Source organism: Salvelinus fontinalis, chromosome 41 (genome assembly GCF_029448725.1).
Source record: "Salvelinus fontinalis isolate EN_2023a chromosome 41, ASM2944872v1, whole genome shotgun sequence".
Lineage (NCBI taxonomy): Eukaryota > Metazoa > Chordata > Actinopteri > Salmoniformes > Salmonidae > Salvelinus > Salvelinus fontinalis.
In genome coordinates this window covers 18,979,651-19,001,495 of record NC_074705.1, presented here as the reverse complement: position 1 = coordinate 19,001,495, position 21,845 = coordinate 18,979,651, and the positions used below count along the sequence as shown (strand labels likewise).

General features: G+C 43.4%; 1 protein-coding gene across 1 annotated transcript; it reads right to left on the bottom strand.

Annotated features, from left to right (window-relative positions):
* Window positions 1-9,565: 9,565 nt before the first annotated feature.
* On the bottom strand, window positions 9,566-19,254 carry LOC129840621 (N-acetyllactosaminide beta-1,3-N-acetylglucosaminyltransferase 4-like). Its single transcript, XM_055908629.1, has 2 exons — window positions 19,004-19,254; window positions 9,566-15,211 (listed from the first exon to the last, which is right to left on the bottom strand). Exon 2 carries the CDS (start codon window positions 15,205-15,207, stop codon window positions 14,128-14,130), a length of 1,080 nt encoding a protein of 359 aa, XP_055764604.1. The 5' UTR covers window positions 15,208-15,211; window positions 19,004-19,254; the 3' UTR covers window positions 9,566-14,127.
* Between the last annotated feature and the right edge of the window lie 2,591 nt (window positions 19,255-21,845).

Below are 21,845 nucleotides of genomic sequence, written 5' to 3'. Positions count from 1 at the left end.
TTTAAGCCTCGCCCACATGTTGTACGTCAGGTTGTATCAGATACTTTTTATTGAATATATGTAGCTCCCCAGTAGTCTGTACAATAGTGACATCTTCAGACAGAACAGAATCAAGTATCCCTATCTCAAATCAAATCAATCACATTTTATTGGTCACAAACACGTGTTTAGCAGATGTTTTTGCGGGTGAAACGAAATGCTTGTGTTTCTATTTCCAACAGTGCAGTAATATCTAACAAGTAATATCTAAGAATTTCACAACAATACACACAAATCTAAGTAAAGGAATGGAATTAAGAATATATAAATATATGGATGAGCAATGTCAGAGCGACAGACTAAGATACAGTAGAATGGAATAGAATACAATATATACGTATGGGATGAGTAATGCAAAATATGTACACATTATTAAAGTGACTAGTGTTCCATTCATTAAAGTGGCCAGTCATTTCAAGTCCATGTATATAGGCAGCAGTAATGTGCTAGTGATGGCTATTTTAACAGTCTGATTGCCTTGAGTTAGAAGCTGATTTTCAGTCTCTCGGTCCAAAGCTTTGATGAACCTGTACTGACCTCGCTTTATGGATGATAGTGGGGTAGACAGGTAGTGGCTCGGGTTGTTGTTGTCCTTGATGATCTTTTTGGCCTTCCTGTGACATCGGGTGCTGCTGGTGTCCTGGAGGGCAGGTAGTTTTCCCCCGGTGATGAGTTGGGCAGACCGCACCACCCTCTGGAGAGCCCTGCGGTTGCGGGCGGTGCAGTTTCCGTACCAGGCTGTGTTTCAGCCCGACAGGTTGCTCTCAATTGTGCATCTGTAAAAGTTTGTGAGAGTGTAAGGTGCCATGCCAAATTTCTTCAGCCTCCTGAGGTTGAAGAGGAGCTATTGCGCCTTCTTCAACACACTGTGTGGGTGGACCATTTCAATTTGTCAGTGATGTGTACGCCAAGGAACTTGAAGCTTTCCATCTTCTCCACTGTGGTCCCATCGATGTGGATAGGGGGGTGCTCCCTCTGCTGTTTCCTGAAGTCCCACAATCATCTCCTCCCAGAGCCCTCACCTCCTCCCTGTAGGCTGTCTCGTCATTGTTGGTAATCAAGCCTACTACTGTTGTGTCGTCTGCAAACTTGATGATTGAGTTGGAGGTGTGCATGGCCACGCAGTCATGGGTGAACAGGGAATACAGGAGGGGGCTGAGCACACACCCTTGTGGGGCCCCAGTGTTGAGGTTCAGCGTAGTGGAGGTGCTGTTTCCTACCTTCACCACCTGGGGGGGGGCCCGTCAGGTAGCCCAGGACCCAGTTGCATACGGCGGGGTTCAGACCCAGGGCCTTGAGCTTAATGATGAGCTTGGAGGGTATTATTGCGTTGAATGCTAAGCTATAGTCAATTAAGAGCATTCTTACATAGGTATTCCTCTTGTCCAGATGGGATAGGGCAGTGTGCAGTGCGATGGCAATTGCATCATCTGTGGATCTATTGGTGCGGTAAGCAAATTGAAGTGGGTCTAGGGCAGGGGTGTCAAACTCATTCCACGGAGGGCCTAGTGTCTGCAGGTTTTTGGTTTTTCCTTTCAATAAAGCCCTAGACAACCAGGTGTGGGGAGTTCCTAACTAATTAGTGATGTTAATTCATCAATCAAGTACAAGGGAGGAGCGAAAACCCGCAGACACTCGGCCCCCCGTGGAATGAGTTTGACACCTGTGGTCTAGGGTGTCAGGTAAGGTAGAGGTGATATGATCCTTGACCAGTCTCTCATAGCACCTCATGATGACAGAAGAGAGAGCTACAGGGCGATAGTAATTTAGTTCAGTTACCTTTGCTTTCTTGGGTACAGGAACAATGGTGGACATCTTGAAGCATGTGGGGACAGCAGACTGGGATAAGGAGAAATTGAATATGTCCGTAAACACACTAGCCAGCTGGTCTGCACATAAATGTGGACGCGGCTAGGGATGCCGTCTGGGCCGGCAGCCATGTGAGGGTTAACCAGCTTAAACGTCTTACTCACGTCAGCTATGGAGAAGGGGAGCCCACAGTCCTTGGTAGTGGGCCGCATTGGTGGCACTGTGTTATTCTTAAAGCGGGCAAAGAAGGTGTTTAGCTTGTCCGGTAGCAAGATGTCAGTGTCCGCAACGTGGCTGGTTTTCCTTTTGTAGTTCGGGCATGTCTGTAGACCCTGCCACATACGTCTTGTGTCTGAGCTGTTGAATTGGGACTCCACTTTGTCTCTATACTGACGTTTTGCCTGTTTGATTGCCTTATGGAAGGAAAAACGACACTGTTTGTATTCTGCCAGATTCCCAGTCACCTTGCCATGGTTGAATGCAGTGGTTTGCACTTTCAGTTTGGCGCGAATGCTGCCATCTATCCACGGTTTCTGATTAGGGTAGGTTTTAATAGTCACAGTGGGTATAACATATCCTATCACTTCCTGATAAACTCAGTCACCGTATCAGTATTTTCATCAATGTTATTGTCAGAGGCTACCCGGAACATATCCCAGTCCGTGTGATCAAATCAATCTTGAAGTGTCGATTCCGATTGGTCAGACCAGCGTTGAATAGTCCTTAGCACGGGTACTTCCTGTTTCAGTTTCTGCCTATAGGAAGGGAGGACCAAAATGGAGTCGTGATCAGATTTGCCAAAGGGAGGGCAGGGGAGGGCCTTGTAGAAATCTCGGAAGTTGAAGTAGCAGTGGTCGAGTGTTTTAGCAGCGCGAGTACTGCAGTCAATATGTTGATAGAACTTCGGTAGCGTTTTCCTTAAATTTGCATTGTTAAAATCCCCAGCTACAATAAATGCAGCCTCAGGATATGTGGTTTTCAGTTTGCATAAAGTGCAAATGAAGTCCAGTGAAGTTCTTTGAGGGACGTTGTGGTATCAGCTTGAGGGGGAATATACACGGCTGTGACTATAACCTAAGAAAGTTCTTATGGGAGGTAATACGGTCGGGATTTGATTGTGAGGTATTTTAGGTTGGATGAACAAAAGACTTGAGTTCCTGTATGTTATCACAATCACATCATGAGTTGTTAATCATGAAATATACACCCCCGCCCTTCTTCTTCTCAGAGAGATATTTATTCCTGTCTGCGCGATGAACTGAGAACCCCACTGGCTATACGGATTCAGACAGTATGTCCTGAGAGAGCCATGTTTCCGTGAAACAGAGTACAGTACATTACAATCCCTGATGTCTCTCTGGAAGGAAATCCGCACCCTCAGCTCGTCAACTTTATAATCCAGAGATTGAACATTAGCGAGTAATATACTTGTCATGACCATCATTAATATGTTTGACTGTTATTTGATCAAATCAATTAACTACGTTTAATTATTACGATGATTACATTAATCACGTACCAATTAACACAGTAGTAATCTTGGGGCACCATGTGAGAAGTTTATTTAACGAGTTACTATCTCCCGACTAAACTCTAAAGACAAATATCTCTTACATAAGTCACAGTCAATTCATTAATTCTAATTTACCTCATCAGTCTCATTCTGAATGTCGCAAAATTCTTGAATATCTGCACGAACCCTAGCATAAATGATGAATCAGAGATATACAAATTGGCTTAATAATGTATTTACTAACTAACAAAATAATCACACAGAAATACATGAGCACACACAGGATAGGTTACACATTGATTACTACATAATGCAATGAAAAGTCCCTAGTGGACTAACTCAATATGACGGCTTGTTACACAATGAAAAAGGAGGGGCATGTAAGAAAGAGCAATAGAAGAAGAGACAAGGGACTTCACGTATCATACATACAGTTGAATAATACGCTCATCATAAATATGGATATTTAGCACCCCAACAACCAGTCATTCAGATTTATAAATACAATGTATATATTTATGATTGTATGTCTTTGTCGTCTCGCTCTGTTGAAATCACTCGATCAGTCTGGAGAGTAGTTCATCAGAAGTCTCTGGTTGTGTCCCCTAGAAGTCACAATGTTTTTGTAGCTGTAGCTTCTCTGTCTGAGTGTCTGTTAGTTCCGTACCCCTTCAAACATTCAACCTCCGGCTGCGTACCCCCTCTAGCACCAGGGTCAGCGCACTCTCAAATGTTGGGAAATTTTTGTAGGCCTACAATGATTTTTTCAATAGAAAGATAATCACTAAGATTGTGATGATGGCCAGTTCGTTTTACAAGTGTGTGCACAGTTAACAGGCATGGGTTAAATGCATTGCACTTCTCGTTGTGGCTGCACGTTTGGATATTATTCATTTCATTTCTGATGTTTTTGTCATTGCCTTGTGGTCACTTGTATTAGGCTTATAGCTATTTTGTTAAATTCTTTTGTCAAATTCAATTAAAAACAACATTTACATCGAATGTGCTGTGTGCCATATCTGCTTTTATTGAAAAAGCGAGAACTTCCTTATAATTTACTATTTTCTTAGCACCCACACGTATTCGTCAAGCTCTCCCTTAGCCCCGGGAGAGAGAGAAATCCTTGTGCCTGGACACACTCCAATCAGTTTCAGAAACAATTGCCCAGACTTTGTAGAGAGTCATGCGTAAACCATCTATCAAATGATCCATCAAAGGAACCAACTCTGAACCTACGTGTCTACTGTATGTATGGTTTGTTTAAGTTGCATCTCATTATATTCCCCGTATTACTTTTATCAAATCTCTAGTAATCCATTACACACATAAAATTTGTCAGATTTTCATGTCTTCACAGAATCCATATAGAACGGTAGAAATTCTAAGGTACTCACATCCACCAATCCATGTGCACAAACATTCTCCCAGCGGGGGAAAAACAGAACTTTCCCAGACACTGCCCCGCCCTGTCATAGGATCCTAAATGGCTCACTATCCTCCCAGAAACCATGGAAAAGTCCAGCCTCCCAGAAACTATAGATTTGCTGCTAACATCCCGCTCTCAAAACCACCCTGAGATATTCTATGATGTGCAGTGATGGACGGAACCCCAAGATAACATTATATCAATACTTATTATCCAAATTTCAATCGTCTTATTATATTTTTAGTCAATGCATGGGGCGCGCTTCTTCACGAAACTGAATCTCAGGAGTGCGTATAACCTGGTGCGTACCCGGGAGGGAGACGAGTGGAAGACAGCATCCAGTAAAACCTCAGTGCATTTTGAGTACCTCGTCATGGCGTATGGGTTGATGAATGCTCCGTCAGACTTCCAAGCCTTTAATGGACGAGATTTTCAGGGACCTGCACGGGCAGGGTGTAGTGGTGTATATCGATGACGTTCTGATATATTCCGCTGCACGTTCCGAGCATGTGTCCTAGGTGCGCAAGGTGCTTGGTCGACTGTTGGAGCATGACCTGTATGTCAAGGCTGAGAAATGCCTGTTCTTCCAGCAGTCCGTCTCTTTCCTAGGATACCGCACTTCCACCTCAGGGGTGGAGATGGAGAGTGACCGCATTTCAGCCGTGCATAATTGGCCGACGCCCACCACGGTAAAGGAGGTGCAGCGTTTTTTAGGGTTTGCCAATTACTACCGGAGGTTTATCCGGGGTTTTGGTCAGGTAGTGGCTCCCATTACTTCACTGCTGAAGGGGGGCCCGGTGCATTTGCAGTGGTCGGCTGAGGCGGACAGTGCTTTTGGTCACCTAAGGGCTCTGTTTACCTCGGCTCCCGTGCTGGCCCATCCGGATCCTCTTTGGCGTTCACGGTGGAGGTGGACGCGTCCGAGGCTGGGATAGGAGCCGTGCACTCTCAGCGCTCGGATACGCCACCGAAGCTCCGCCCCTGTGCTTTCTTCTCGAAGAAGCTCAGCCCGGCGGAGCGAAACTATGATGTGGGGGACCGGGAGCTGTTGGCTGTGGTCAAGGCGTTGAAGGGGTTGAAGGCGTGGAGACATTGGCTTGAGGGGGCTCGACACCCTTTTCTCATCTGGACTGACCACCGCAACCTGGAATACATCTGGGCAGCGAGGAGACTGAATCCTCGTCAGGCAAGGTGGGCCATGTTTTTTACCCGTTTTGTTTTCACCCTTTCTTTCAAACCAGGTTCCCAGAATGTTAAGGCAGACGCAATGTCCCGGCTGTATGACAGAGGAGCGGCCCATGGATCCTACCCCCATACTCCCTGCCTGGTGGCACCGGTAGTATGGGAGCTGGACGGCGGACATTGAGCGGGCGTTACGTGCAGAGCCCGCTCCCCTCCAGTGTCCTGCTGGGCATCTGTACATTCCGTCTGCTGTCCGTGACCGGTTGATCTATTGGGCCCACACGTCACCCTCCTCTGGTCATCCAGGCATCGGTCAGACGGTGCGCTGTCTGAGTGGGAAGTACTGGTGGCCCACCTTGGCAAAGGACGTGAGGGTTTATGTTTCCTCCTGCTCGGTGTGCGCCCAGTTTAAGGCTGCTAGGCACCTGCCCAGAGGTAAGCTACACCCTTACTCGTTCCACAATAGCCTTGGTCGCATCTGTCGGTCGATTTCCTCACCGTCTTCCTCCATCACAGGGTAACACCACGATCCTGGTCGTTGTGGACCGTTTTTCCAAGTCCTGCCATCTCCTCCCTCTGCCCGGTCTCCCTACGGCCCTACAGACTGTGGAGGCCTTGTTTACACATGTCTTCCGGCACTACGGGGTGCCTGAGGATATAGTGTCTGATCGAGGTCCCCAGTTCACTTTGAGGGTCTGGAAGGCGTTCATGGAACTTCTGGGGGTCTCGATCAGCCTTACCTCGGGTTTTCACCCCGAGAGTATGTATTCAAAGAGATGCTGGGTCCCGGTGGAGGACGTTTTGGACCCTTCTATGCTGCGGGAGTTCCACGGTCTTCGTCCGGATTGCCCTGCACCTCACCCTCCGGGTCGTCCCCGAGGCCAGTGTAGGCACGCTGCTGGAGCCGCGCGTCAAGGAGGGGGGGGGGGGGGGTACTGTCACTACTTCCGCTGAAGTCGGTCCCTCTCCTTGTCTGGGCGGCGTTTGGCGGTCGACATCACCGGTCTTCTAGCCATCGCCGCTCCACCTTTCATTTTCCATTTGTTTTGTCTTGTTTTTCCGCACACCTGGTTCACATTCCCTCATCAGACTAAATGTATATTACCCTCTGTTTCCTCCATGTCTGTGTGTGGAATTGTTCTTTGTGTAGGGTGTTACGCTACAGGTTGGCTTGCGCTAGGTTTCTTTCAAACCTAGGTTTGTTTGTTTTGTTTAATCCAGTTCATGTTACCGTGGTTGTGCTTTGTGCTAACTCGCCTGTGCCTTTGGGCCAGGGTGTATATTAAAGTTCTCCTGTTATCACCCATCTCTGCTCTCCTACGCCTGACTTCCCGGCAACCAGTCACTCATCCCGTTACACAAGCATGTCGTAAAGAAAACAAGTTTGCATTCCTTCTAAGTAAATCTATCAAGAAAAATAAATGGATACATACTGTACATACACAGCTGACTATCAAAGCCATCTTATTAACAGGGAGATTCTGGGAGAAACAGGGAAATTCCACTGATGACGAGTGGAAGGTGTGGCTGGGAATAGAAGAATCTGGGCTTTTGTGATGAGCTTCACTTCTCATGCACACACACCAACGGTATACTCACTTCTCCTCAATAGGGTCTGGCTCCAACAGATACACAAAATGACATCGACCATCTCATTCCAAAATCATGGGCATTAATATGGAGTTGGTCCCCCCTTTGCTGAAATAACAGCATCCACTCTTCTGGAACGGCTTTCCACTAGATGTTGTAACATTGCTACATCGACTGCGAGCCACAAGAGCATTAATGAGGTCGGGCACTGCTGTTGGGCGATCAGGCCTGGCTCGTAGTCGACATTCCAATTCATCCCAAAGGTGTTCGATGGGGTTGAAGTCAGGGATCTGTGGAGGCCAGTCAAGTTCTTCCACACTGATCTCGACAAACTATTTCTGTATGGACCTTGCTTTGTGGACAGGGGCATTGTCATGATGAAACAGGAAAGGGCCTTCCCCAAACTGTTGCCACAAAGTTGGAAGCACATAATCGTCTAGAATGTTATTATATGCTGTAGCGTTAATATTTCCCGTCATTGGAACTAAGGGGCGTAGCCCAAACCATGAAAAATAGTCCCAGACCATTATTACTCCATCAAAATTTACAGTTGACACTATACATTGGGGCAGGTAGCGTTCTCCTGGTATCCTCCAAACCCAGATTTGTCCATCAGACTGCCAGATGGTGAAGCGTGATTCATCACTCCAGAGAATGCGTTTCCAGAGTCCAATGACGGTGAGCTTTACACCACTCCAGCTGACGCTTAGCTTTATTATGTTTATTTTCATCCTACAAAACTCCCTAGTCCTTGCCGATGACAAGCATACCCATAACATGGTTCAGCCACCACCATGCTTGAAAATGTGAAGAGTGGTACTCAATGATGTGTTGGATTTGCCCAAACATAACACTTATTTCAGTTTTTTTATTTTGTGTTTGTTTTTTATTTTGAATACATTTTCTAAATAAAAAAATGTAAAGTTTTTGTTTTGTCATTATTGGGTATTGTGTGTAGATTGATGAGGGGGAAAAAAGGAATTAATCAATTTTAGAATAACTGTCACGGCCGTTAAAAGAAGAGAACCAAGGTGCAGCGTAGTTCGCGTACATACTTTTAATAGTAGATGTCGCCAACAAAACAATAAACAAACAATACCAAAACAAACCGTGAAGCTTAAGGCTATGTGCCATCAAACAAAGTTAACTTCACACAAAGACAGGTGGAAAAAAGGGCTACCTACGTATGGTTCCCAGAGACAACGATAGACAGCTGCCTCTGAGAACCACACCCGGCCAAACACAAAAATAGAAAACATAGAAATAAAGAAACTAGAATGCCCACCCTAGTCACACCCTGGCCTAACCAAAATAGAGAATAAAAGCCTCTCTATGGCCAGGGCGTGACAATAACGTAACAAAATGTGAAAAAAGGGAAGGGCTCTGAATGCTTTCTGAATGCACTGTATTGAATTGTCCATGTGGTCTACATTAAACGACATTTATTTAATATAATAGGATTTTAAAATTAAATATATTGGTGCACAATTTCTACTTAAAATACCAAAAGGTACAGAAAAGGCACTCTTCATGTAACGACCCAGAATTAGCTCATTGCTCTCAAAAGTATTCAGACATTCAATATTCAGAAATTTAGGTGCCAGACATTCTTTTTGTGACTTTATTTAGTTATTTTTTTGTTCATTGGAGGGCTACAGGTACAATATCAAAATGTTATATTCCGTTTAGATCATATTTTCCATTCATTATTTCACACATATACAGTATATTCTTGTTGTACCTGTGTCACAAAACATTTTTTTTTAAAAAGGTACATAACTACAATTGATCATTTTTATCCTATTACAGATGAAGTAATAATAAAAGTCAGTATGTACAGGAAAAGAAAACACAAAGTGGGCCTCCACCCCCAACTTCCCATTCCAATTCTCCCAAATCCACCCAGCCAACATGTCTCCATCGAACATTTTAGGTGTCAACTTTCATTCCTTGAATGTATTTCTCAATTTAAACCTTTGGCCACGAATAATGATGCAAAACGAAAGTACATTTTCTGTTGTTTTATTTGTTGAGCAAACAAAAGTGCTGGTGTACTGCCAGTTACTAGCTCGACAGTGTGATTCATTATATATGTTATTTGACATGCAAATCCTAGCAGCTAGCAGAGTGGAGGCTATCTATTTCCCTCTCCCATTTGGTCTTTGTATTCTTGTAATCATTTAGCTATGTGTTCATAATAATTTGTTTGTGTGTTGCCCTTTACACTCGTACCCATATACAGGTTGAAAATGACACATTTGGGCACTAATACGTGATGTCAGAGGTCTGGCTCTGCGCATCACAGCGCTGTATATGTTTTGATTGACAGTTGTTCTGAACTTCAGCACCGGGCAACAAGAAATTGCCGCCATCCCTCCTGGTATTGGGCAACTTTATTTTTTGTCGTTGTCTGAGTGAGGGAAATGATGTAAATTAAGATGACTCTATGTCTTTTGAAAGATGAGACGTTGAGGATTATAATAAATACATATTTGATGCCATACAAGCAAGCCAAACACCTGTGAGTCCAAATGTGCACTTCACATTTCTAAATCATAAATCTCATGTCATATACAGGGTCAATGTTTATGATCACTAGATTTGATGTACAGTTAGTTACTAGATGACATGCGTCATACCCTGGGTGGTTCTGAATAGAATGCGCCTATGTTTGTTTATTGTGAAGAAAATTAGCCCGGGCACACGCACCTGAATGCAGTCATGTCTCCTTTCTATGCGCACCAAAATGACGATATGGGTTTCTGAATTGCCTTGTAAAAGCCTAACACTGTAAGATCTTAATTGATCATTTAGCTCGTCATGTGGGCAATAGAACAAGCTTTCAAATCATGCCCTCCTGACCCAGATTGCTATATATAAATGGACCGTTTTTGGATTGCGTAAACAACAATAGTAATTTTATGATTGCTGGGATGCAGGATTATGTCCCAAATTAAACAATTACAAGTGTGCTTGCTCTAGTTCCTCAATGGCCCAGCTAGGACAGTTAAAAATAAAAGTACCTTATAGTTGAAGACTTCTTTGAGTCATAAAAATGCGTAGGAACTGTGCACGCCTTGGAGCGACATGTGGTCACTTGGAAACACCAGTTAGTCCTCTCACTCAAACCCTTGTAATTGTTTTGTCTTATGTTGCACCTAACCCACATTTTTCTTATCATGTTACTGAATGTCATATTTTCAGATTTCGTTATCAACAAATGCAACTGAACAGTACAGTAAATGTAAAATGCACATAATATCAACAGTGTCATTTTGGATTCGGTCTTGTGTCAGTTGCCCTCAAAGCTCATCACTAAGCTAAGGACCCTGGGACTAAACACCTCCCTCTGCAACTGGATCCTGGACTTCCTGAGGGGCCGCCCCCAGGTGGTAAGGGTAGCTAACAACACATCTGCCACGCTGATCCTCAAAACAGGGGCCCCTCAGGCTGCATGCTTAGTCCCTGTTCACCCATGATTGCATGGCCAAGCACGACTCCAACACCATCATTAAGTTTGCTGACGACACAACAGTGGTAGGCCTGATCACCGACAACAATGAGACAGCCTATTGGGAGGAGGTCGGAGACCTGGCAGCGTGGTGCCAGGTTACAACCTTTGCCTCAACATCATCAAGACAAAGGAGATGATTGTGGACTACAGGAAAAGGAGGACTGAGCACGCCACCATTCTCATTGACGGGCCTGTAGTGGAACAGGTTGAGAGCTTCAAGTTCCTTGGTATCTACATCACCAAGGAACTATTATGGTTCAAACACACCAAGACAGTCGTGAAGAGGGCACGACATCGCCTATTCCCCCTCACGAGACTGAAAAGATTTGGCATGGGACCTCAGATCCTCAAAAGGTTATACAGCTGCACCATTGAGAGCATCCTGACTGGTTGCATCACCGCCTGGTATGACAACTGCTCGGCCTCCGACAGCAAGGCACTACAGAGGGTAGTGCATACGGCCCAGTACATTACTGGGACGAAGCTTCCTGCCATCCAGGACCTCAAATCAAATCAAATTTATTGGTCACATACACGTGTTTAGCAGATGTTATTGCGGGTGAAGCGAAATGCATATACCAGGCGGTGTCAGAGGAAGGCCCAAATAATTGCCAAGGACTCCAGCCACCCTAGTCATAGACTGTTCTCTCTGCTACCGCATGGCAAGCGGTACCGAAGTCTAGGTCAAAAAGGCTTCTTAACAGCTTGTACCCTCAAGCCATAAGACTCTTGAACAGCTAATCAAATGGCTACCCGGACTATTTGCATTGTCCCCACCCCACATTTTTACGCTGCTGCTACTCTCTGTTTATTATCCATGCATAGTCACTTTACCTCTACCTACATGTACATATTACCTCAACTAACCGGTGCCCCCCACACATTGACTCTGTACCGGAACCCCCTGTACATAGCCTCGCTACTGTTATTTTATTGTTGCTCCTTAATTATATATATATATATATATATATATATTTGAATTGAAGTGTTGTGTACTCACCTTTGGTCTAATAATTTTCACATTATCTAAAAAAAAAACTGTTCCCATTCAATTGCTACCTTGGTTATGCATATGATTTTCATATTTCTTCTGTAAGAAACATTTCAATGTATCCCTATAGGCCAATACCCACGAGTGTAAAGAGTTATTGAGGAGCTGAAGCAAGATGCTTCTGTGAAGTCCCTGGTGGGCTTACAGGAAGAGAACAACAGCAGGGAGGAGATCAGTGGCCAGCAGAAGGGACAACCACTGTTGCTGTGTTCCCTCCTACCTCGAAATGCCCCTATCATTTTAGAATGAAACAGTTACAATTGAATTACTACATCTGTCCATCCAAGCAATTTAATCCCATATTGTTTTTTAAACTTTTTTTTACTAGAAGCTCAGCAGTCCAAGCTCAGTTAACCATTGCAAGAAATGAAGCAGAGGTGTGCTGGTTCATTTAAATCCAAATCTAGTCGCTGAAGCGGTACAGATTGCGCCACAGAAATGTAAAAGGTCACTTACGATTGAGCCGGTTATGCAGCGTTTACGGGGAACGTAGTCTCCGCTAACGTGGAAACATTGCCTTTAACAATCAACCACGCTGTAACATTGAACAGGGATTGAATATAGCCCCAAGTGTCAAGAAACTATCTTGTTTGGCTTTTCTTGTCAGGCAGCAATGGAAACAGTTCTACATTTAAGCATGGATGCTTTCTTGCATCAATTGTCCCTTCATCATCGTGGCATGGCCTGCTTGTGCTCTGTCTTATATGCTCTGCTTGCTAGCGTTCTCTTTTTTTGCCTTTCAAAGTTTGCATCATTAAATGACCATATAAAATATTGGAAACAGAGGGTATGATGCTTATGAGTTTCTGTACATAATCTTTTGAATGTCAAATACCTGTAACAAAAAAATAGAAAATACATAAATGAAAAAATAAGGCATTTCTGGATTTTTGTTGTTGGTATTATTATGTGTTTCAAAACATGTGCAGGAGCTCATGTGAAATGAACCTTTTAAACACATTTCAAATTACAGTATGTGCACATGCTAGCAAAGAAATGAGGTGGGTAGCTAGCTAAGTGTGTCATTGTAGCAAAGTAATTATAAGCAACAAATCAGAACTCTTAAATATTTTGTTCATTTTTGTTCTTTTATCTATACAATAGGCTATCATTGATTTTGGCCCAATAGGCCTGACATATTACCTCTTTCCATTTGATATGGTTATTTTGCCTAAAAACCTTTGGGCCTGCCAATAGAAAAAAACAACTCTGCACCCCTGCCCAGCCTGGCCAGTGTCCTGAAGGCATAGCTGCGGGAAGATGTTGAGAGGTGGTGCTTTGAGAGATAAAAAAGTATCCCTGCGCAGCAGTCCTAATATAGGAGTAGTAAAGGCCCAGTGCACTACTTTTGTGCAAAAAATGACAAACAAATATTTTTTGTAATGTTATTTTTTTCACAAAGTAGTGCACTGGGCCTTTACTACTCCTGTATTTGTTTTTTCAGGGGGCGCTGCAGTACCCTCAGCACCTCTATTTCCCGTGGCTATGCCCAAAGGGTGTTTAGCATCCCAGTGGCTCTACAAGTGCATAGATAGACGTTATTCTCCACTGCTGGCCTGCACTCCAGGTACCATCTCATGAGGCTGAAGCCACAGACTCTGGCCAAACCTGTATTTGTTCTCGAGTTCAGTCCTGCTTTAATGTTTCCCATCAATACCTCTGTAACCCACTATACCAGTTTTTAAAGTTTCCCATCAATATCTCCTTTCCAACCTTACAGAATCCTAGAAACATTCTACAAAGTCCTCATCAGAAGTATCAAATGGCACTATATGCATCTCAGTATTCTTAAATGGATCTTACACTGTCTGTGCTGATCTGAACTTACAGGATAAGGGAAGCCAAATGTCAGAATACTTTCAAATTCAAATATAAGTATGGGTAAAGGAAAGTATGCTATTTTAGACCATTCATAAGGATAATTTATCTATGAAAGGAATTCTCAATTTACAGTAGCGAGACAGATAAGCACAGCATGATATACACACACAATGCCTGATGTCTCACGTCCTTGATGTAAAGCATTGCAGCTTTGGGTCCCGCTGTAGAGACCACATTGTCCACATCTCTGTGGGATTCAGTTTGTGCACCACCATGAGCTCCCTGTAAATGCAGGGGTTGAAGTGTGTCACCCCCTTTTCGAGCCCAAAGGTCTTAAAGCCAGAGTGATGCGTCAGCGTGATGTTCATCTTCTGTAGGCACAAGCCCACAAAGACATCATCAATGGGGAAGAGGTCAATGCTGGACGCTGCCACTTCCAGACTCAGCACAGTCTGATTTGACATCAGGTAGCCCCCACCCCCAGCGTATAGAGGATACGGCTTGTCGGGGTACATCTCCACTGGTATGAAATATTTACTTTGTTTGTCCCGGACTGGATAGCCAGACATGATGTTCCCAGCATACAGTTGCTCAGAGGGCTTGTTGTCCTTAACATATTCCACCAGATTGCTGGTGTGAACAAAAACATCATCGTCCCCTTTGAACACATAGTGTGCCCAGTGGCATTCCAGGCTGAACCATTTGAGGAAGTGGACCTCCTTTAGGGTCAGGTTGAAAAAACTGTCGTCAAAATCCCACTGCAGGATGTCCCCAAACTCTCTGCTCTCCCACTCCAGTACCTGCTGCAGCGGGTAACCCTGTATTGTGTCTGAAGACTTACCTACAAGGAACAATAGTTTCACCTCTTTACCCTGAACATATCCCTTCTTCCCCCATGTGTTCCGAAGGGCAGACCTGCGATCAACCTGGATGGCTGTGGACTTAACTGCCAGCAGGAGAAAGAGGTCTTTCTGACAGGGTATAGGAGACAGCAGGCGGGAGAATGTCCTGCAATGTTTGTACATGAGGAAGTTACGGTGGGTAGGTGGGATAGAGGATGAAATGTTGTTCACGGTGTCATTCAGGGAGCACTTGAAAACATCCACAGTGGACTGTGACTGTGGTGGCGGGGCAGAGGGAGAAGTGTTCCAGTGCCTGTCTGTGTGGTTCATGCGCAATAGTCTGAGGACGCCAATCAACAACGCAGTCCCAATGACAAGGGACCATCTACAGTGGCTTTGGATTCTGAAGAGGATCCTCATGGTTCTGAAAAACAATTGCAAGCACACCACTTTTTAGCCACAAGGAGACAGAATTGGAACTGGTATATGAAGTAGGCCTAAAATAGGCTACAAGTGGCACAGTTTATTTAGTCTCATACCAAAAGTATGTATGTCACACATTGCTGTGCCTGCGACAAGGAGAGGCATATACCTAAGAGGCTTTCTCAAGCACAGAATAATACACCTACAGTTGAAGTCGGAAGTTGACGTACACCTTAGCCAAATAAATTTAAACTCAGTTTTTCACAATTCTTAACATATAATCCTAGTAAAATGCCCTGTCTTAAAGTCAGTTAGAATCACGGCTTTATTTTAAGAATGTGAAATGTCAGAATAATAGAATGATTTTGTTCAGCTTTTATTTCTTTCATCACATTCTCAGTGGGGCAGAAGTTTACATACACTCAATTAGTATTTGGTAGCATTGCCTTTGAACTGTTTAACTTGGGTCAAATGTTTCAGGTAGCCTTCCACAAGCTTCCCACAATAAGTTGGGTGAATTTTGGCCCATTCCTCCTGACAGAGCTGGTGTAACTGAGTCAGGTTTGTAGGCCTCCTTGCTCGCACACGCTTTTTCAGTTCTGCCCACAAATTTTCTATGGGATTGAGGTCAGGGCTTTGTGATCCACACCAATACCTTGACTTTGTTGTCAAAGCTGAAGCTATTTTGCCAAAACTTTGGAAGTATTCTAGGGGTCATTGTCCATTTGGAAGATCCATTTGCGCCAAGCGTTAACTTCCTGACTGATGTCTTGAGATGTTGCTTCAATATATACACATAATTTTCCTACCTCATTATGCCATCTATTTTGTGAAGTGCACCAGTCCCTCCTGCAGCAAAGCAACCCCACAACATGATGCTGCCATCCCCTTGCTTCACAGTTGGGATGGTGTTCTTCGGCTTGCAAGCCTCCCCATTTTTCCTCCAAACATAACGATGGTCATTATGGCCAAAAAGTTCTATTTTTGTTTCATCAGACCAGAGGACATTTCTCCAAAAAGTACGATCCGTAGTCTGGCTTTTTTATGGCGGTTTTGGAGCAGTGGCTTCTTCCTTGCTGAGCAGCCTTTCAGGTTATGTCGATATAGGTCTCGTTTTACTGTGGATATAGATACTTTTGTACCTGTTTCCTCCAGCATCTTCACAAGGTCCTTTGCTGTTGTTCTGGGATTGATTTGCACTTTTCGCACCAAAGTACATTCATTTCTAGGGGACAGAACGCGTCTCCTTCCTGAGCGGTTTGACGGCTGCGTGGTCCCATGGTGTTAATACTTGCATAGTATTGTTTGTACAGATAAACGTGGTACCTTCAGGTGTTTGGAAATTGCTCCCAAGTATGAACTTGTGGAGGTCTACAAATTTTTTTCTGAAGTCTTGGCTGATTTCTTTTGATTTCCCCATGATTGAAGGTAGGCCTTGAAATACATCCACAGGTACACCTCCAATTGACTCAAATGATGTCAATTAGCCTATCAGAAGCTTCTAAAGCCATGACATCATTTTTTAAAGAATTTTCCAAGCTCTTTAAAAGACATAGGTCTGTAAACAATTGTTGGAAAAAAGACTTGTGTCATGCACAAAGTAGATGTCCTAACCGACTTGCCAACACTATAGTTTGTTGACAAGAAATTTGTGGAGTTGTTGGAAAAACGAGTTTTAATGACGCCAACTAAGTTTATGTAAACTTCAGACTTCAACTGTATATGTGGACAATATACAGGCCCTAGGGCAGCGAGGAAATGTGTGTGACTTGACCTTCTCAAACAGTATTTGATTACCCCTGCCCTATGCATGCTTAACAACCCAGCTAACAATTATAGGGAGAAATTTTGTAACGTTACGCATAACGTTCCCCTGATGTTTGAGTGTCCAGTTTTCTGCTAGTTTTGGGAACATTCTGTTATTTATCAAAAACCTCCTGAGAACCTATTTTGCATGTTCTGGGTAAGTTCTGTTTGACATTAAGAGAAAGGTCTATTGGAAATAGTCCTTGCACGTCACAGAAACTTTCCATTGAAAATGATAGGTTATAACTTAGTGAGACTCTTAAGGGACCGTTCTCTAAAGTTGTGGGAATGTTTGTTTTTGGGGAGCTGGTTTCTACATGTCGTCTAGGCCTAGTTATTTCTACTAGTCTGTCTTGATTCCTTATAAAACAACAAAATACAATGCATGATTTAATAAATTGATAACAATTAATCCTATGAGCTCGAGCAATTTGGTTTCTTCTCATTCGTATTATACAACGAGTGTGTCTAATCCTGGATGCCGATTGGTTAATACCGCATTCCGGGCAGTTGTCCATCCTGGTTGCAGTCTCTGTTTAGCCATCACATTCCAGTCCTTGCCACTCCTGTCTTTGACAAATGACAGGAGTGTCAAGGAGTGGAATGTTAGCTAACCACCCCAGTGGGTGTGCCGCAGCCCTCACAGTTGCCACCCATGACTACACACCTGCCCAGTCATGTGAAATCGCTAAATTAGAGTAGTACCCGAAGTAGTAAATAGTACCCACAAAACACCAGTCTCAACATCAATGGTGAAGAGGCGACTCTGGGATGCTGGCCTTCTAGGCAGAGTTGCAGAGAAAAAAACATATCTCAGACTGGCCAATAAAAATAAAAGATTAAGATGGGCAAAAGAACACAGACTCTGGACAGAGGAACTCTGCCTAGAATGCCAGCATCCCAGATGATAAACAGGAGAGTTTGAGTGATGAAAGTTGAACGGAGGACCTCAATCTCTAAGCAAGAAACACTTAGGCAAACATTTAAAAAAAAACTGTTACATGGAACCTAAACCGGCTGCGCGCGTGCGCCATCGTGCATTAATGTATTTTGTCCCCCCACAAACGCGATCACGACACGCAGGTTAAAATATCAAAACAAACTCTGAACCAATTACATTAATTTGGAGACAGGTCGTAAAGCATTAAACATTTATGGCAATTTAGCTAGCTAGCTTGCACTTGCTGTCACCTGTTCACACACATGTAAGTCATTATCACACACTATTTAGTTCACTTCTTTGCACCCCATCATTGTGGGGTATCGTTTGTTTTGTGACACGTCTATTCGGGGTTTTCGCGTAATTTACTCCTCCCGTGTATATTAGTTTTTGCCTGCCTCGCTAACGACGCCGTTTGCCTATTCCCTGCCTGTACTTTAGCCTATAGGTTTTCCTGTTATCAACCTATCGCCTGATCTCCCGGAGGACGTTACTAGCCTTTTCCCTGCCTGTACTGTTGCTTTTTTGGACCCCTGTGTATGACCTTATGCCTGCCCCTGGACCCATCTACCGACCTCCTCCTGTGGTCCTTTCCAATAAACACCTGCTGCGCACTGCGCTTGAAACCAGCTCTCAAGTCTCCCATCGTGTTCATTACAGTATCGTGCATAAGCCTGGCCAATATACTGTACAATGACTATATGCAACACCACCTCGTGCCTTATTGCTTAAATATACCACACCAACTACATAAATATCTATTAGGGTCCATTATCTGCTAACTCACAGGTGTCAAACTCATTCCACGGAGGGCCGAGTGTCTGCGGGTTTTCGTTCCTCCCTTGTACTTGATTGATGAATTAACATCACTAATTAGTTAGGAACTCCCCACACCTGGTTGTCTAGGGCTTTATTGAAAGGAAAAACCAAAAACCTGCAGACACTAGGCCCTCCGTGGAATGAGTTTGACACCCCTGTTAACTGGACAAAAAAAGTATTCTTAACCATTTACATGTTTTTCTTCAAAACAACATGGTTTTCACTTACTTGTTATTAAAAGAAGAAGCAGTTGGACAATCAAAAACGTTTGTGCGAATTGAAGTGTGTGTCAAACATCCATAGCACAGTCCAACAGGATGCGCAAGCAATGTTTGTACATCTGTCGCTAAAACGCTCAATTTATAATTTGCTTGATATCGTTATGTATGCTAGGCCTAATATACCCGCGTTTTTAAGAAGTTATGCTATTCGTCTCGAGAATCGTCTGGAATTTACTTAACTATACTATATTCAATGGTTACCAAAGTTCCAGTTGCCTACAGTCCGGGAAGGGAAGTTGCCTTTATAGTCACCTTTAGCAGACCAGAAGGGCGTGCCTTGTACTTTGTGCTTGGCCACTCTAGCACCCTTACATAATCTTTTTAGTGTGCTTGCTGAAGACAAGACACTAGATGTCTTACATACTTTTTATTAGTGTGCTTGCTGAAGGAAAAAACTATAGATATCTTACATACCGTACTCATTATTATTTATTTTCTTCAGCTCACTTTAAGATACTAACACAAAACCAACTTTCATTTATTTTTTGGGTTGTATTTCAGATTATTTTGTGCCAAGTAGAAAATAATGGTTTGCCTTGCTTTATCTTGTTCAGTTCGCAGTTGTAATTGAGAACTTGTTCTCAACTGGCCTACCTGGTTAAATAAATGTGAAAAAAAGGTATATAACGTAGTTTGTAAATAATCTAGTTTGAGAAACAGACGCCTCACAAGTCCTCAACTGGCAGCTTCATTAAATTGTACCCGCAAAACACCAAACTCAACGTCAACAGTGAAGAGGTTACTCTTCAAACGAATCTCCTGTGCAGTTAGTTTTGCATACTAAATTTTGCATAGTTCGTTCTATCGGTTCGGTTGCCAGAGACACAAGCAACCCAGTTGTTCAGTCTTTTTGTTCTGTATCTAAATGTTTCATTGACATACTGGCTGGCAACATTCGTATCACACATCCATAACAAGGAGCTAATGAGGCACGATTTCGCGTGGTATAGAAAATTTGTTCTCGTCAGGACACTGTTGTTCAGAGGAGCTAGCCAACAACACAGCTAACACAACCACTTCAAACTGAAGCTGGAAAGGATGCAAACTAGCTGCACTTTGTTCCGTTGACATTTCTTTGTATATCCATAAAAATGATGCCAGCTGATTCATGATTTCAACTGGCTGAGAAACGCTGCCTGTCTGTCTCGTCACGACACGTTCACCTGTCTGTCTCGTCCCGACTTACGACACGTTCATTACTATGGGACAGCTTGAGATCAAATGTGAATATTGAAACAATGTTGCAAATGTAGTAGAGACAGAGACAGGTTTATACAAATCTCCACTGTTGAAAACTAAATGGTAGTCTAAAAGAAATGTGAGATAATGTCGAGCTTTTTTTCGTGGAAATCAGGTTTATAAATTGCCTGGCTGGGCTGATGAGACAGTGGATTGTGCAGTCAGATGGAACAGAGTAAATAGGCATTTTAATGTCATAGATTTAGCAGGTGGTAACTTGTGGAATAGACACCAGCTGGAATGCGGTTTTAACCAATCAGCATTAGATCCACCCATTGTATAAGACTGATTATGCCACACAGCTCACTCAACCCACTGAAGTAACCATAACAACCCCCCACACATTAAACATTTCAATAGCGGCCCCACTTATCCTAGCCAACTCCCTCGATTACCTGACTATAGGCCTACCTATCCAGTGGTGATTTTAGCATGTAAATCTTGGTGGGGTAAACTCAACATATATATTTTTTTAGATGCATGCCAGCAAAGCCACTTCACAACACCAAACAATACATTAATTGCACTCTAAAAGGTGACAAGCGGTGCCCACAAACTGTTAGAGCTTTCTTTCCTGCCTAGAAGGCCAGCACTGGCAGCTTCATTAAATAGTACCCGCAAAAACAGTCTCAACGTCAAAAGTGAAGAGGCAACTCCAACTATTTAATGAAGCTGCCAGTTGAGGACTTGTGAGGCGTCGGTTTCTCAAACTAGACACTCTAATGTACTTGTCCTCTTGCTCAGTTGTGCACCGGGGCCTCCCACTCCTCTTTCTATTCTGGTTAGAGACAATTTGTGCTGTTCTGTGAAGGGAGTAGTACACAGCATTGTACAAGATCTTCAGTTTCTTGGCAATTTCTCACATGGAATAGCCTTAATTTCTCAGAACAAGAATAGACTGACGAGTTTCAGAAGTGCTTTGTTTGAGCCTGTAATCAAACCCACAAATGCTGATGCTCCATATACTCAACTAGTCTAAAGAAGGCCAGTTTAATTGGTTCTTTAATCAGACCAACAGTTTTCAGCTGTGCTAACATAATTGCTAAATAGTTTTCTAATGATCAATTAGGCTAAAAATGGTAAACATGGATTAGCTAACACAATGTGCCATTGGAACACAGGAGTGATGGTTGCTGATAATGCGCCTCTGAACGCCTATGTAGATATTCCATTAAAAAATCACCCATTTCCATCTACTTTGTGCACGACACAAGTAACTTTTCCATCAATTGTTTACAGATTATTTCACTGTATCACAATTCCAGTGCATCAGAAGTTTACATACCCTAAGTTGACTGTGCCTTTAAACAGCTTGGAAAATTCCAGAAAATTATGTCATGGCTTTAGAAGCTTCTGATAGGCTAATTTACATCATTTGAGTCAATTGGAGGTGTACCTGTGAATGTATTTCAAGGCCTACCTTCAAACTCAGTGCCTCTTTGCTTGACATCATGGGAAAATCAAAAGAAATCAGCTAAGACCTCAGAAAAAAATTGTAGACCTCCACAAGTCTGGTTCATCCTTGGGAGAAATTTCCAAACGCCTGAAGG